The sequence below is a fragment of the Branchiostoma belcheri genome, unplaced genomic scaffold, assembly GCF_001625305.1.
Source record: "Branchiostoma belcheri isolate BF01 breed outbred unplaced genomic scaffold, Haploidv18h27 scaffold451, whole genome shotgun sequence".
In the NCBI taxonomy this organism is placed as follows: domain Eukaryota; kingdom Metazoa; phylum Chordata; class Leptocardii; order Amphioxiformes; family Branchiostomatidae; genus Branchiostoma; species Branchiostoma belcheri.
The window spans coordinates 1-18,448 of NW_017804078.1; the positions used below are offsets into that span (position 1 = coordinate 1).

The 18,448-nt window shown below is 42.2% G+C and overlaps 1 protein-coding gene across 3 annotated transcripts in view; it reads right to left on the reverse strand.

Annotated features, from left to right (window-relative positions):
• Positions 1 to 13,271: 13,271 nt before the first annotated feature.
• Positions 13,272 to 18,448, reverse strand: part of LOC109478865 (la-related protein 4-like) — a 33,342-nt gene continuing 28,165 nt past the window's right edge. For all 3 annotated transcript variants that reach the window (XM_019780678.1, XM_019780679.1, XM_019780677.1), the window contains 6 exons: positions 17,713 to 17,767; positions 17,347 to 17,442; positions 17,024 to 17,095; positions 16,332 to 16,498; positions 15,598 to 15,793; positions 13,272 to 15,081 (listed from right to left, as the gene is read on the reverse strand). In XM_019780678.1, the coding sequence (XP_019636237.1) occupies positions 14,680 to 15,081; positions 15,598 to 15,793; positions 16,332 to 16,498; positions 17,024 to 17,095; positions 17,347 to 17,442; positions 17,713 to 17,767 (988 nt within the window). In that variant the 3' untranslated portion in view covers positions 13,272 to 14,679. The remainder of the gene's footprint in view (positions 15,082 to 15,597; positions 15,794 to 16,331; positions 16,499 to 17,023; positions 17,096 to 17,346; positions 17,443 to 17,712; positions 17,768 to 18,448) is intronic.

Below are 18,448 nucleotides of genomic sequence, written 5' to 3' on the forward strand. Positions count from 1 at the left end.
TGAACTGAATGGACAATCTAGAAGGTAGATTACGTTGCCAATATATATATAAAACACAGGCTGTTGACTACTAGTGTTTTTCCCGTCACAGATAATTCCCGATTACCAGTTTGTTTGTTTATTTGAATGATCTCCATTAGTGAGTATACACTTATACCCACTATTCTTCCTGGAGTCTTAAAAAACACGTTACAGACTTATAACACAGACGTACACTTGCTTAATGCTATACATAAAATACAACAGCCTGTAACCAATTACTTATTTAACCTATCCTATTCTATATACAGCAAGTAATGAGGTAAAAGATTGTTAGAGAGGTCAGAGGTCAATCATACAAGTTACATATTTACATTTACATCAATACATACAAGTTATTGTATTTACATTTTAAAAATTACTATGCTACCACCAATGCTGCAGGGGTCTGTTTGTGTATGTTTGTGTTTTTAACCTGTCCTTGACGTGTTTTTTGAAAGCTGATGGTGCGGATGATTTGATGTGTTGTGGGAAAGTGTTGTACGATTTTGTGCACCTGTACAGAAATGTCCTAGTAGCAGAGGAAGTTCTGGGTTTTGGTAGTCTAAAGCCCCCCGCCTGTGAAAGTCGTGTGTTGTGTTGATGTGTGTTGTTGATTTTGCGTAGCTTGTTGTAGATAGTAACAGGTTTGCCAGTGGTCAGGAGTTTATGGAACGTGGAGAGTGTGTTTGTGTAAAGTCTTTCGTTAACTCTGGGCCAGTTTAATCTACTGTGCAGTTCGTCGATCCTGCAGTTATACTCTGCATTTAACACAAGCCTAGTCGCCTTATTTTGTAAAATCTGCAACCCGCTCAGGTTAGATTGAGAACTGGACGATAGAAGGCAGGAACAGTAGTCCGGATGACTCAGGACAAGTGTTTGAGTTGCCGTCTTTAACGTGTCACCCGTAAGAAAGTCACGTGATCTAGCAATTGCTGCTAGAGCACTTGCCATTTTGGATTTAACCATGTCAATGTGTTGGGCTAAGTCCAGCCTTTGCTCCAAGGCCCGTGTACATTTGTTGGGTAATCCGGTAACGAGACTTGACCCTATTAAAGGCCGGGATAGTACTTCCGGGTCACGGGCATTCGCACCTACCTGTCCCGCAAGGACGCCGGAGACCAGTCTAGAGCTTGATTACTTGGGGGTGTCAACCTTAACTCTGCGCATACATTAGCCTGCAATTATCATAGCTACCACTATATAGGTGGCATTAGGGCCAACGGGGCGAATCTTTACCATAAAATGTTTTAGTTGGCGTTCGTGTGTGTGTGTGTGTGTGTCACAGTGTGCGTGTGTGTCAGTGTTTGTTTGTGTCACGGTGTGTGTGTGTTACAGTGTGTGTTACAGTGTGTGTGTGTGTGTGTGTGTGTGTCACAGTGTGTGTCACAGTGTGGGTATGTGTGTGTGTGTGTCACAGTGTGTGTGTGTGTGAGTGTGTCACAGTGTGTTTGTGTCACAGTGTGTGTGTCACAGTGGTGTGAGTGTGTGTCACAGTGTGTGTGTCACAGTGTGAGTGTGTGTCACAATGTGTGTGTCACAGTGTGTGTGTGTGTGTGAGTGTGTCACAGTGTGTGTGTCACAGTGTGTGTGTCACAGTGTGTGAGTGTATGTATGTGTGTCACAGTGTGTGTCTCACAGTGTGTGTGTGTGTGTGTGTGTGTGTGTGTGTGTGTGTGTGTGTGTGTTGTTGTTGTTGTTGTTGTTGGCATCTGTCTCCGGTCATATGTTCCCAATGCGACCATAAACATTATACGGCGCGGCTTAATGCCCTGTCCTAAGGACTTCGACTCTTTGCAGTACCGTGCAAGTCAATGAAACCACCAACATCAAAACTCCACAGCACTCCAAACCCGAAAAGATACACGCAGTTGTGGCGACAATAACAAGCTTCATGACTTTGTCGGAAATTTACGTACACCTGTAACATGTGTTTCTGTACTCCAATTTACCTATCACACACTTCCTCTGGTTTACATGCCAGCAAAATAACTATATACAGCAGCACATCTCTGACAACCTAAACTCATACATAACGAAGATATGAGGTCATCGACCTCTTGTTACAATATAATATAATACAATGTAACTTATATAATATAGACCAAGTAGCCTCCTTCCCAGACTTGTTGGGCGTCGGCGTTATTTTTTCTGTGAGCGACGGGAGTTATGCCGCGGACCGGAGGGACGATTTTGCTGACGAGCGACAGTAAACGTAACAGTAAACATCGTAAACAGTTGTGATTGGTACGTTCCACGGATCCCGCACTTCATTTTGTTGTTCCATGACGTAACAACAAACAAATCGTACTATGACGACGTAGGTAACAAAGAACGTGGAACATGACAACCAGTTTTGTTTTGTGCCGTTCGAACGATGTCGCTGCAACGCCACGTTCGATCAAACACGGAAACACGGTTTTCACCCTGCTCTACAAACATCGGGAGGTTTGTTTACAGTTCTAGTCAACTTGTGTGTGATAATATCCTAACTTTCAGCATCACGAGTGATACTGTGTACGCAGAGGGACGTTCCGATCATCAGTTGAAGGTGTGTTTCGTCTGGAACATCCCGCATACTTCCTTTGTTGTCAAGTCCAGTCTAAGGTCAGGTAGGAACTACAAAATTTCACTTTCGGGGCCGTTGATATTGAAACATCTGTGATTTAAACAGCGGCTTTGCGCACGTTTGCCTGTGTGTTTGTGTGTATGTGTGTGCGTACGTGTGTATGTATGTGTGTATGTATGTATTTGTTTGTGTGCGTGTACCTGTTTAGGTATAGCCGGTATAACAGCCCTTCGGCGTAACACACCAGCTTCGTGTGAGTGTGTGTGTGTAAGAGTGTGTGGGTGTGTTAGTGTATGTTAGTGTGTGTTTGTCTAGTTTTGCTTTGAAGGCACTGGATGTATATTTCGTATGGTCGCCACTTCTTCTGGTGGATTGTTTTGCCAAGAATCCAGGGGGTTGATGATATTTATGAAGAAATATAATCTATTATTGCTTCTGGTGGTCGTGTCTGTTACTCTCGGGTTGTGTTCTTTGGTTCCAGTTTATATACTTTAAAAATGTTGTTGTTAACATTTCATAAATACATAGCCTTTCGTTTTCCCAACACCTATTCGCATACAAAATATAATCACGATCTAGATCTCACAACAATTTCTTCTGTCTTATCATTAACAAACAAGTAAACGGTACCCCCTGAACGGTGTTACCCGCGGCACCTCCAGTAGATGCCACAGAAAAATGACGCACAGCGCCGCGCGTCTGTGGCGGAGGTTGTTTACACGCTAAAAAAATCTGTCGCACAAAACGCGCAGTGCGGCTCAGCGCGCGCGCGTCGTTTTACGCCCAACACATATAAACGACGCACGTGTAAACCGGGCCGAAGCGTAATGTTGCGGATTATCCAGTGCCTTGTAGTTGTATACACTGCTATGTATGGTGTGTGTGTATGGTGTCTCTGTGTGTGTGTGTATGTATGTATGTGTGTGTGTTTGTGTGTGTGTGTGTGTGTGTGTGTGTGTGTGTGCCTGTATGGTGTGTGTGTCACAGTGCGTGCGTGTGTGTGTGTGTTTGTGTGTGCGTGTGTTTGACACAGTGTAAGGCCACACCGACTTAATTTTATGGATGACATCTGCGCGCGCATTGATTTTCGTCTCTTCTCAAAAAAAAAAAAGATCACGTCCTCCGAGGCTGTGGCCTGGTTTTAGGCCTGGGTAGTTAGCGACAATACCGGGCGGCACAAAGGCTGCCGAAGCTCCACGACTCAAGAACGCAGTTCATACGTACAGTGTCGATTCATAAGTTCCGCAAAAAGCCAGCCTGTGCCAGCCTACCGTATACGTCGCTATGTACTGCTGCAAATTCGCAATACCAGCTTTGTATTCCTGTGGTTTAGTACCATTTTTATTTTTGGCCAGAATTTTTTTCATTCGCCCACGCGCACTAGTTTCGGGGTCTTCAGAGGACGTCAGCCATAAAGTTAAGTCGGTGTGGCCTAAGTGTGTGTAAGGTTGCTGTTTAGTCGTTTAATTCAAGCACATAAATAAAGGACAATGTCGAAAGATACAAAAACAACCCCACCTCGGCAGCGGCAATGACTGCTACGCTAACCATGGGCGATAGGCCACCGAGTTTTTGTTGAGATCGCTGTTGCTTTGTTTTATGAACACTCGTATACTGTGCACTCCGTACAAGCTTAAGATTCCCGATAATCATACACTGAACACAAACACTATGAGCACGGTCCGTTGAAAGGATCCGAAGAGTCATGAACTCAACACATAACACCGTGAACACTGTCCGTCGAAAGATTCCCGAGAATCATACACTCATCGCATAACACCGTGAACACGGTCCGTTGAAAAATTTCCCTAGAATTCTCTGTACAATGAACCATACATATATAATACATACTGCTGGGTACTTGGTCCGCTGAATCATACAATAAAAAGCACACTCATTACTCAGCTGTTACATTGGCGTTCAGGGTAGCGCAAAGGCCGACGGGAATAGAACAGGTTTCGCAAACTCGAATGCGTTCGCAAAACCGCTGCTCGACTCGATAGAACCCCAAGCCGGGGCTAGCGCTAGCGGTGATAACTTCAAAAAGATGACTGTATACTAGTACTAAGTACCTAACCAAGATGAAGCGTTCGGAAGTCGCTGTTCGGCTCTCGGCAATCTTCGGGAGACTTCGGTATCTGTTCGTATGGTTCTTTGGAATCCTCATCAGTTTGTGACCGTGTTCAGTGTACGTATGATTCTAGGGAACCTTTCAACGGGCCGTGTTCACGGTGTTATGTGTTATGTGACTGTATGATTTTTGGGAATATTTCAACGGACCACTGTATTGTGATGGCAACGGGCTGAATGAGTAGACACAGTGTATGTTCTAACATGCGCGAAACAATAGTAAGGATTTTATTTAATGGTTTACAAAACAATGTAACGTTACATGTATTGTTAGATCTCAACAAAAACTCGGTGGCCTAGCGCCTGTGCGCTAACATGGTGCACATTGTTCCAGTACATTACTTTGTTGTTCCATGACGTAACAACGAACAAATAGTTCTATGACGTATAAAAGAACGTGGAACATGACAACCGGTTTTGTTTTGTGCCGTTCGAACGATGTCGCTGCAACGCTACGTTCTATCAAACACGGAAACACGGTTTCACCCTGCTCTACAAACATCGGGAGGTTTATTTACAGTTGTAGTCAACTTGTGTACAATAATATTCCAACTTTTAGTATTATAATTGATATTGTGGACGAAGAGGGGCGTTCCGATCTTCAGTTGCGGGTACGTTTCGTCTGGAGCATGCAAGAGGAACATCCCGCATACATCCTTAGTAGAGTCGAGTCCTCGGCCAGGTAGGAACTTCAATCTTACAGTTTGCACCGCTTCGTTTCGTGGAAATCTCTGATGACTCCCCATAGTATTGTAGTTGTATACACCGCTGGGTGTTTGTTTTCTTGTTTGATTGTTTGTGTGTGCGCGTTTGAGTGTGTTTGTGTATATGTGTATATGTGTGTACGTATTGTGTGTGTGTGGGGGGGGTAGGGGGTGCGTGTGTTCTCTATCTCTGTGTGTGTGTGTGCATGTGTGTGTACGTGTACGTGTACGTGTGTGTTATTGTTTGTGCGTGTGTGTGAGTGTGTGCGTGTTTGTGTCCATCTATATCTACATGCCACATGTATGTGTGTGTGCGCGCGCGCGCGCGTGTGTGTGTGAGTGTGTGTGTGCGTGTGCGTGAGTGTGCGTGTGTGTGAGTGAGTGTGTGTTTATGTCTTTGTGTTTGTGTGTGCTAGTCTTGCCTAAGGTTTGTGTTCTGGTAGATTATACGACCAGTAGAAAAACAATTTTATGTTGATGCTCGTGATCGTTTTTAATCGTATGTTGAGTTCCTTTGCACTTTTACTTTATTTATATTGTTGTTATCATACTTATACATCTACATACCATAGATGTATGCATTATTGTTGGTTTTATCATATGTGCGTGCATTATTTAATACATGAGTTTCTTATTCGATTTTCTATCTCCGCAACGAGTTTCCACATGTGGAAAGATTGTCCAGATGGGAATTTTTTGTACTTATATACAAAGATTTGATCTGGCCCTTAAATCATATGACAACGGGTCACGTTGTCATTTAATTCGGTCTTTGATTTCGAAGAGTCATAGTTGTTTTCTTTCTGTCTCGTTTTCTTTGAATTTCTGCGGAATGGAGAAGGAATCTAGACATCATCGTCAATCTAGGAGGTGTTCCGTACGTCGTCTGCATGTATCTGTTAAGACAGCCAGGACCGTGTGGTCCAACTGCCGTAATGAAAGAGAGAAGGGGCCGTCAGATCAGTATTTGGACGCAGTTCGACACCCCAGGAAGAATAGCCAGGCGGCCGAGATTGCGCGGCGTGTATAGTCAGAATGGACACCGCGGAAGTCAGAAGAATCAACACCCGGGCAGCCCCGTTCTTTACCGGTCAATGCAATCTTACCTGTCTTTGGGACGGGCAATGGGAACCAGGCTCGACTCGAGAAGTGTCAGAGAAAGCAACCAGAAGATCAACGGCTAAAGTCAGCTTTGATGTGCGTTCATGAGTAGCCAAAGAATCGCAGTTGCAGGTTGGTAAAGAAGGTTGATCAATTGTTGGAGCCCGAGAAGGAAATCTCCTCTCCAATCTTCAATATGTATGTTATGTGCGGAGAAGAAGAAGAGTATTCCGATCTTCAATAGCAGCTGTGTTATGTGCGGAGAAGAAGAAGAGTATTCCGATCTTCAATAGCAGCTGTGTTATGTGTGGAGAAGAAGAGGAGTATTCCGATCTTCAATAGCAGCTGTGTTATGTGTGGAGAAGAAGAGGAGTATTCCGATCTTCAATAGCAGCTGTGTTATGTGTCGAGAAGAAGAGGAGTATTCCGATCTTCAATAGCAGCTGTGTTATATGTGGAGAAGAAGAGGAGTATTCAGATCTTCAATAGCAGCTGTGTTATGTGTGGAGAAGAAGAGGAGTATTCCGATCTTCAATAGCAGCTGTGTTATGTGTGGAGAAGAAGAGGAGTATTCCGATCTTCAATAGAAGCTGTGTTATGTGTGGAGAAGAAGAGGAGTATTCCGATCTTCAATAGCAGCTGTGTTATGTGTGGAGAAGAAGAGGAGTATTCCGATCTTCAATTACAGCCTTGTGGTAATTGTTAGTAAGTTAAAAATGGTTCAATTTTTCATATTGATTTGCTTAAATTTCGTATGTTTATGCGTTATGTTATATTTCGTATGTTTTACTTATAGGACTGTTCGGTAGCATATTTTTTTTTTTACATCAATAGAAATTTGCAAATTAGTTTTGAATTAGTGATACGCCTGCCGTTGTAAGAAATAGGCGTCTTATACGATTTTAATGCATTTTCTGTTGTATTGTGAAATGTTTAGTTAGAAATCCCAGAGAACGCGATTGGTTGTTTTGCACAAGGCTCTGGTGCACGTCCCCCATTTTTTACCTTCGTATTTCAGGAGGTTTTTAGGGGTTGCGTGGCTGGCAAACAACACTTAATTTGGAAATTAACTATGAGAATCGCAACTACTGGCATATTTCGTGCAGTTACTGACATTTCTGTTTCGGCATGGTATCGATCTTTGATTTCTGTATGATTTTGCACTTCTAGCATCATAAGACTAATATATAAATCAATATGTATGTTAACGACGTTTCTATTTCGGAACAGTTTAGATCAGTTGGAATTTGTCCAACAGTTGCTTTTGTTATGAAAATTTCTGTGCTAATTCTGCAGGTTTCTGTTTCGGTCCAGTTTGATCTTTACTTTCTGTATATTTCGACATTTCTTTGGCATGCATTAATTTACTATACTGTAATATGTTATGACGTTTCTGTTTCGGACCAGTTTAGATCCGTCGGAATTCGTCTTACATTTGGGATTGCTAAAATATTTCTTGTGCTGGTTTCTGTTTCGGCCTAGTTTCGTCACTTTTGGCATTAAAGTTGATCGCTCGCGTTGTCCACGCACACGCGCCAATCCTACACACGAGTCCGTGTATTTGTTAAGTTCAATGTTTGAGTGCGCATCGAGAGAAAGAGAGAGTGTGTGTATGAGAGAGAGAGTCAGGGAGAGAGGGAGGGAGGGGGATAGTGGAGAAGGAATGGGTGATGAAGAAATTTTTATTATGGTGCACATTGATAGAAAGCTATCTCGACAGAGAGGAGTACTGTGAGGTGATGGATACACTATAATTATTGTTTTTGCCACTGAAGTCCGAACCACACATAAGGCAGACTACCCTAGTTTAGGTTGGCTCGTTTCTGGCTCCTAATGATGTACTATCCCGTTGAACTTTCATAATTCAAGATGCAGTATTTAACCAGAGTCTGACTTACTTGTAATACTGCAGCATCCATCTCTTGTTGACGAAACATAGTTTGGGGCAAACTACGTTAGTTTCCGTGTGAATGGTTAGAAATGTGATCTTCAATAAAAAGAACAACAGAGAGAGGGGAATGTGCCTGTATGTGGCCGTGGATGGAGTTCAGCACCAAGGACAGGTCTGATCGCCTGTGTGTAGATAGTGTTGCGTACATACACGTGAGTTTACTTGCGAATGAATGGCGTTTTGCAACGGTGGTTTGTTTATTATTGGATGGATGGTGTTCAGCACCAAGGACAGATCTCCGCGTATCCAAGAACGTAGATTTGCCCCAAGCACGGTTCTGGATACGAGTCGAGAATCCAGAACCGTGCTTGAGCATGGCTCTGGATAAAGCACGGTTCTGGATACAACAGAGTGGATGTCAATTCCATGGCCTCTTACATTCGCCAAATAACGATCTTAACCTTTTCGACCGACGAATCGTAAATGTTTCTTATTGATAACGTTCATCACTATTGTATCCTACATTCACTGTGTAACATCCAGCTTTGAACAAATATCCGGCGTGTAACACACCTACATCCAGCTTCACACACTCTAAACACACACACGGCCTGTCATTGACATCCAGTGTGTGGACATGGCGTGTCACACACACACATGACATGTCACACACACGGCGTGTCACTCACATCCACCGTGTCACACACACACACGGCGTGTCACACACACACACACGGCGTGTCACTCACATTAAGCGTTTCACACACACGGCGTGTTACACACACACACACGGCGTGTCACACACAACCAGCGTGCCACACACACACACACGTGGCGTGTCACTCACGTGATCACATCAAGCGTTTCACACACACGGCGTGTTACACACACACACACGGCGTGTCACACACAACCAGCGTGCCACACACACACACACACACGTGGCGTGTCACTCACATCAAGCGTGTCACACGCACAGAAATACACGGCGTGTCACACACACACACACACACAGCGTTGGCAAACACACACACGGCGTGTCACACAACCAGCGTGTCACACACACACACGGCGTGTCACACACAACCAGCGTGTCACACACACACGGCGTGTCACTCACATCCAGCGTATCACACACACACGGCGTGTCACTCACATCCAGCGTATCACACACACACGGCGTGTCACACACAACCAGCGTATCACACACACACGGCGTGTCACACACAACCAGCGTATCACACACACACGGCGTGTCACTCACATCCAGCATGTCACACACACGCAACATGCCACTCACAACCAGCGTGTCACACACACACGGCGTGTCACACACAACCAGCGTGTCACACACACACACGGCGTGTCACACACAACCAGCGTGTCACACACACACAGGGCGTGTCACTCACATTCAGCATGTTCACATCCAATCACACACAAGCACGTCAGCAAAACGTACTGCGCCTGTTCAAAACCACGGTTTCTGTCGGATGATTGGTCAACGTTGCACCAGAAGATTGTCCGTTGCTTATATTTCTCAACACATCCTTATGAAATAAGCGAACACGATGTAAATGGTGCATTATGTTTTAAAGTACTGTAAACGCTCCGTTCCGGATTTCGCACAGGCACAGTACGTTGTGCCGACTTGCTTAATATTCACACACAAAAAGGCACATGCAGCACGTCACATGGCTTTTGTACCAGAAATGACCAATGAGACACTGTGGCACAGCTACCAATGGCAACGAATCTCTGAAAAGTACAGAACCGAAAAGAATCCTTTTATTTAGCCTATGTCATGTGACTTAAGTACGTCACCAGTAAGATGGAGAAGGCGACTGCATAGCAAGGAAATTCCTTTTAAATGAGAGATAATTTGGCAATATTCCTCTCATACAAAGTACAACAAAATGTACAGTTATAGCTATTCATTGAGTTGTGAACAATAAAGAGGCACTGGAGGTCAGTCCCTCAACTAAACAGAACAGATCACATTGCAATGACTATGTTTCAGCTTGGGGTGACAGAGATGCTTCATCTACACATTACCACTTTGGCATAAACTCTCAGTCATAACACCAGTATCTTACAACCAGAACACCTGAGGAATTAAAGAAAAGCAAGTTTTACTGCTGAAGTTAAGAAAGGCTCTAATCACTGACAGCTTTCCTTAAAAGCAAGATATGTAGTAGCATGTGAGAACTAAAGCTCCTTGGTGATATACATTATATTTGTCTGAAATACTCCATGACTTCCATCTCTCTCACAGTCAATATCTGGAGGTACACATGTACACGGTACATGGTGCTGCTATTTTCCACAATCCACCCATCATATTGACAGTCATACAACCTTTTCTCAAATCATTATAAATCGAGTTTAAACTGTAATATCCAACACAAGAAAATGGATTCACCCAAATTTTCGACTGTACAACTCCAGTCTTTGTCAAGGAATGTGAGCAGTGGATTTAAATCCCTCCCTCAACAGAGACGGGGGGCGCCACAGACTTCCTGCAACCTATGATCCACTGCTCACGGAGTCACGTGTGTTATCTGCGTGACGTCACGGAAGCGGTGGATTGCTCATTCCTTGACAAAGACTGGAGTTGTACAGTCAAAAATTTGAGTCCAATTTCTTGTGTTGGATATTACAGTTGAAACTCGATTCAAAATGACTTCTACCAACACAGATGAACTTTCAAGATAACATTTCTCAAGTCATAGCAAACACTAGCAGCAGTACAGATCATCAATCTCGAGTGGAAAGCCACTTCACTCAACTTGCACTTTTCAAGATTGAAAAATAATCATCAACCAAATAAACAAAAGCAAAAAATAAGTTACAGAAATAACAAAAAATATCTCCACTGGTGCCACTAATTTCAAATATCATGTACTGCAAGAGATTCTGCAAAATGACCATCTATTCAGCAGCACCTGAGTGCACTGTTTGAAAGTTTAGCAGTGTGCACCATGATAGTAACTTTATATATATATTCGCTGTATTCAACGTTACTGGTCACAAAACATTTTCAAATAAATTTCTTGTACAACATGCAAGTCAAATAATGAACCATCTATTTAGTGTACCATTCACAATCGACAATGTACGATAGACACTGGCCCTCTGCAACACTGGCCATTTGTAAAGTAAAGGAAAAAAGGAATATGACTACTGGTAGTAGTTTGTGCTCCAGTAGTCTTGCAATACAAGGTTAGCTGAAACTGTATCAAACACAGACTGACCAGGACTGTACTATCCCTACAAGTATTCAGGAACTGGAAACAAGAAAAATGCTACATTTTAACATGGTTGTTTCAATGGTGCTGTTACATGTACATAAAACAAAGCAGCATTTCATGTTTCATACAAGCCACCTGCACTCTACGTAATATTTACCATTATTCTATGGTTAAGTCATGTACATGGTGATGTATTAATGAATTCCTAGATCCTTAGATGCATATACAGTCGCATTGTGTGTGAATGAATAGAAATTTGGAGCGTAAATCATTTTGTAAGGATGGGTTCAAGCCACCCAGTTACACTATACAACTTCTTTCCTCTTTCCCCTAATAAATCCACCATGCAGTGTTTGACGTTAACAAATAAAGCTTTTGTGCATGTCTCTACCTTTTGTTTTCGATATTATGCTTAGGAAATGACAGTCTGGCCAGTCTGAGTGTACATAGGTTTACATGTAGGTAGGAGATATTTGGACACACAGGAAAAAACAATATCACATGCAAATAGATACATAAGGTCAATCTCAAAATATTACACCTCAATAGTATTGAACATTTTGTATTTCATACAGAAATTTGCAAACAAATCATCAAACCTCAACACCCTTAACCACAGCATGCGAGCAGCCATGCACAGTTAATTAACAATACACCCTGCCCATACCCAAGCTAGTCCATACATACATGTACATTGTTTTTTTCTTACAGCATAAGCAACTAGTAGTAGCAAAAATTGGACAGTTATGTTTCTCCTCTCTTCTTTAGTGGAAATTTGGCAAACTTGTTGGAAAATAGATATTTGCGGATTGCAAAATGTGTAGCTACATGTACTTAACGTATAGCCTGCACAATCGTATATCCTGACATATCATTTGGAACACAACAGTTGAACAGACTTACTTCAATACTTCACATTTCCCATATAGGATTATTTAGTAAAAAGCTGTAATGCACAAGATATTTTGAATTCTGCCCACACTGTTATCATCTACTATCAACTCCAAAAATAATTTTGAGTTTCGACATCTTCTTAACCGAGAAACATGATACACTTTTTTATGTACAAACAAAACATTTTCTAAGTCCGAGCTACACACGTAACTGTGAGGACAAATTTGGCATACTGTTGTCACTGGGTTGCCTGTCCTGGATACCTGCTTTTTTGCAACAGTTCTACTGCTTTAGGATTACCAAAAGCAAAAATAGGTGCCACAAATCATCCATTTGTAAAAAAAAAAAAACTAACTTTTCAATTACACACCCTTATAAACCATTTTGGTTAGTTTCCTGCTTACGGATCCTTCATTCAACTTTTCTCTCTATGCTGTAGACTTTCTTTCTTCAGCCATGCTCCTTTAGATCTGTACGATGGACCAAGGCTACATTTGTACACCACAACCTTCCTCCAACATCATCACAATGTGGCCAGGCTTCCACTGCATTTCTTGCCTCCAAAGTTACATGGTAGATAATAAAGCAATTTTTTTTGGTTCTAGACTTGAGACAAATGCTAGTATGTACAGCTCTATCCAGTGTGTAAGGCAACCCTTCTCTTTTTTTCCATAAATATTGCACGTAAAATTGCTACATAACGTATCTTCTGTTTTTATACGCATTCCCTATCACAGTCAACATAATGCTACTGTAACAAGGGCTCCATGTCTATGCTGTCCATCTTTCAAGCAGTTAGCTGTTGATGTTGTGGAATATGTCATACAATAGACTGATAAATAGTACAAATGTACATGATAACAGTACATGTACATACGTCTGTCAACCTTAAACTTTGTATCTACCCTACGTCTGTCCATTTTCTATATTGAAATACATGGCATATGCATTTGGGCATGGACGTAGAACCCCACAGCAGCCTACAATGTAATCCCCAAGACTGGGGAAAGCTCTCAGCCCTATATATGAGTGTACAGAGACAAATAGTAGCATTGGAAGCCTCATTGCATACATTGAACATGTATTATCCACTCAGGCACATTGGGGTTGTGTGTATGCTACAACCACTTGACCAGTATTTCTTTTTAGTGCCCCTGACAACCCCCTGCTGAAGAATGGTTTGGTCATACACGTGTGTTTTATGTATTCTTGAGATATGTGACTGATCCATTTTTTCTGTAAAAGAGGGTGATGCAATTCTTTAAGTCCTTCCAAGGTCCCAATGACTTTCTAAAACTACATGGATATTTTCCATTTACAAAAGAGGGTGGTCAGATCTTAGGCACATTAGGGAGGAAATACTGGATATAAAATGCATGGTGCGTAGCAAATACTTCATAAAACCTGCAACATTGATTCCTTAGTTCTGCACAAGGTATTCATACTTGATATACAAACATTCTTGACTTAATACTTGAGTCCCTTACACAGCTGCAAACAGAAATATATCCAACATGGACAATGAAAACCTTTCCCTGTGTTTTTTTTTCTTCTAACACAGTTGCCATGCCAGGAGACACAGTGCATGTCACATAGCTGACAACCTGTATTTGGAATACATTCCCACTAGATGTAATGTACTCACACCAGACATATTACATGGACTTAAAAGATGACTTCTTGCACATTTCTTGAGTGAAGGACAATTTCTTGGAGCTGGCATATCATAGCATGAAGCTCCAGCACACTGGTGCACACACAACGGTGCACTTCTCAATCAAGTTGTTCCCACTGAATTGCTACACTGTGTTCCAGGTCTGCTCCAGCACAGCAGCTTTTCAAATCTACCTGATTCAAATGATGATAAGCGACATATCTTTTCTGAAGGGCCTAAAAACGCATCTAACTGCCGATCCTCATTGATTATTGAGATCATGCTTCCAGTGAGCCAGCACCATCAATGGAAGGGTTACTTTGGGTTTCAGGAGCACTTTTTATTTTTGTTTCTGGACTTGGCAGACTTTGACCTTGAGCAGCAGATCTTGTATCTCAAGAAAAGACTCTAAGAAGTGCAATATGACCAAATCCTGATCTTTGCTGAAACCTGCCATTGTCAAAGGGTCAACTCGAAGTGGATTTAAGTCTCTGGTCCTTTGATTGCCGAGGGTTCTCCCTGTCCCGCTCTCTGGATTGTCTGTAAGAATCCCTCCCGTTACGCACGGGGAAGGGAGGGCGTCTGTCCCTGTCTCTATCACGCTCGCGAACTCTTTGCTCCTTGGGGGGTGGTGACAACTTGCGAGGGGGTTTGGACAGTGGGGGGGTGGAAGGCCTACGTTGTTGTTGTTGTTGTGGTTGTTGCTCCTTTGGGGTGGAGTTTGTAGCAGCATTTGCATTTTGAGTCTGGGTAGCCGTGGTGGTGGTGGAGGTGACAGGAGGAGGAGCCTGGCCGGGTTTGGGTGGTCGTCTTGCTATGCTGGCGTAAGTCTCCAGAGTCTTTGGCTGAGCCAAAATGGAGTTTTCATCCTACAAACAAAAGCAGTTCTTAAAAAGCCATTCTGGAAGAACATTTCAAACTAATACGAAATAAATCATTTGAGTTGATAAACTTTTTTTACATTTGAGAGATCATCCACTATATTTCATCAATGACTAAGAATATATGTAACCTTTACATAAATCATTTATTATGTTTAACGAAGGAAAACATATTGCTTTAGCTACATTTCCTCTTCTTCTTCTTCCATTCAAAACACTGACCTCTGACCTGGCCAATGACCTGATTTGTTGACGTCTGTCACCATGGTAGCTGGTGTTGGGTTACAAAATGTTGCAATTTATGGTAGGAGGAATTTAGACTCCTGACTGACCATATATATGAATGTACATGTATTTCAGTAAGAATTAACAGAGAAGACCATATGCGAAGGTAAGCATTATGCATTCGCTTTGCAAATGTTACCTTTCTAGTTGAACGATTACTGCCCAGACATGACCAGCAACTTGGCAATAACATTACCTACAGACTAAAGTTTAACTTACCATGGTCCCATTCACCTGAGCATCATTGTTATTGTTGTTGGAGGCTGATGCGTTATTGTTGGCCTGGACTGTTTGTGTAGAGGTTGTTGTCTGTGTGGCCTGTTGTTGGTTCCCTTGTGACTGGGCAGCCTTCCTGTCAGGCAGAGGGGCAGGCTCGGCGGCGTACGGAGGAGCACCAGGCACAGGCTTGGGTTGGCTGTACGGTGAACACATGAAAGATATGTTTCCTTCCAGCAAACTCAACTCATTCTCTGAGTCAGTACACTTACATGTACATGTACTTGACAGTTTAATTCCATTTTACAATGCACAGAAACTGTCATCAGGGCTTCAAATTCATTTCTAGGAATAGGTGCACTGGTGCACCCAACCTAAAAAAATTGTGTGCACAAAAAATTTTTGGGTGCACCATATAAAAAAGAAAGATTACTAGAATGTCAGCAATAACTAAAGAAAAGTACTACATGCACATTTTTCTGAAACTCGGATGTTAAGAATATGCTGTATACCACAATACATAATTTACATTTGACATTTTTGCATACGTAAACCTACGAAAATATCTGTATGCACTGCTGCACCCACAGAAAAAATTGGGTGCACAGCTCCAAATTTGGATGCACTAAGGTGCACATGCACCCAGTATTTCCAGCCCTGGCGGGTCATATCACGCATTGCGAGACTGTAGATGTTTTTTAATGAGAATTAAACAAATGACTACTACATGTACATACCCCGGTGAGGCTGGGGGTGTGAGAGGGGGGGTCTGTGTCATGGCGTTGGACATGATGGGGACGGTCACGTTGGCCGACAGCTTGGCTGGAGGAGACACCGGGGAGGTGGGCGTGGCCGGGATGGTCTGCACAACCGGCATCTGCACCTTACTGTCTGTCTGAAGACGCTGGAATGGAAAGAAAGAAAGTTTTAGCTCACAGAAGAGCTAATCTCCCACTGGTCGTAACAGAGAAGACATGCTATGTGCTGAATTTACAGGGGAAATTCCCCTAGCTCTTTTCGACAAGCACAATGAACAGTGGACCACGGTTTAATGTCCCGTCCTAAGGAACGCAACCCTTTCCAGTGGTGTATTTTAGGCGAGTGACAACAGCCGGGATTCGAACACCCAACCTCTTTGTCCAGAGGAAGGGTCGCTAACCACTCAACCACATAATGCTACGGCAAGAGGACACATGTCATTGCTGAGAAAAGTACATGACTGGCATCTTTTATTCACACTTCCTTAAAGAGGATTGGAAAAAAAAGAAAAAATGCTTATAGAAGACGTCTCCTCAAGAACATACATACTGTACATGTAGACTAAGTACACAAACAGTACATTTGAAACCAGCACAAGAACAGCAATTTATACAAAACAAAATCATCCCAAAGACTGGAAACTACATGTACACATGTACTAGTTTGTTACCTTTGGGGGCTGTTTGACAATGTCTGCCATCCTGCTGTCAAAAACCTCCTCTAGTGGCTTGTTATGGCTGATCTACAATTATACAAAATGACAAGGATTACTTGTAAAAAAGCTGACATGTGGGAAAAAGTTCAACAGTGCGTGCAAGTTTAAACATTTAATGCATGAGGGCTACCTTAATTACAATCCAAACAAACAATAGCCTACAAATTGTACAATGTTGTGTAATAACAGTTCTAATCTATTCCTTTCCTTTCCATGTCTGTTCATGGTAGCTTTGTTGCGATCAATAGTTGATAATGGTGGGTGTTCTATGTACATACCGAAGTCTCAGATAGGGGTGGGAATGACGAGGATGTCAGATCAAACTTGGGAGAAGGCGCTCTTCGCATGTTTGTGGGCGAATCTTGTTTCTGACGCTGAAAGAAAAAAAGAGACATGTATTTGCATCCACCACGCAAGTCGACATTGGGATTTCTGAGAATTTCCATTTCAATATCCTGGAATGTAGATTTAATTGCCACTTGGAACCATTACTGTTCAATCACAACTCCTGTATTTAAGGTGTTACATTGCTTTTGACATGTATATACCACAATGCCACTTACAATATATATCTAACAATGCTACTTATGCTTGTCAGTTGAGAACAATGGTCTGGAAATATACTGTGAAAGGTGAAAACCTACTGGATTTCTGTCGTCTTCTTTCCCTCTTCTTCTCGGCCCCCTTGTATAACCTCTCCTGTAAAAACATGGGATCAAATTTAAAACACAAAGCAGCGCAAAGGTCATGTGAATAAAGGACATGTTTGAGGAAAGGTGAGAGCTTAACGTATATAGGCAGTCTGCCAAAGTGATTGAAAATGCATTTTTTTTAAATTGTTGGTTGATGCTGGCACAAGCTTTCCTATTGTCAATGGATATACATGTAGGGTGTTAGAAAAGGTTTGGTCTCAGCTTCTCCTTAGAAAGGTAGCAGCCCTAGCTTCATATGTATCCAGAATGTTGCCAGAACGTACTGTGCCTGTGTGAAACCCGTAATGTAATAAATATGCATCAGTAGAATGTGTCTTTCAAGGTAGCGTTCACATATTCAAGGATAACATCCCAATTTTTAAATGTTGTGTTGGAAAAGATATTGTCCCAAAAGGGACAAAATTCTGATGCAACCAAAAATCCATTAAAAAAAGTTTCATACAGGCGCAGTACGTTCCGCCAACTACACAATTAAGTAAAATGTTGAAGTGTTACCTGGCGATCACTAAGTAAAAAAAAACAAAAAAACATAAGTACAGGGAGATTAAATTTTCTACAGCCACTGTTACATACTTCAGGATAATTAATGACCACTTCAGAGCGTAAATTTAAGAGAGTTATGGTTATAGACACGTGACCTTATTCACACGAGACTACGGAAGTACGT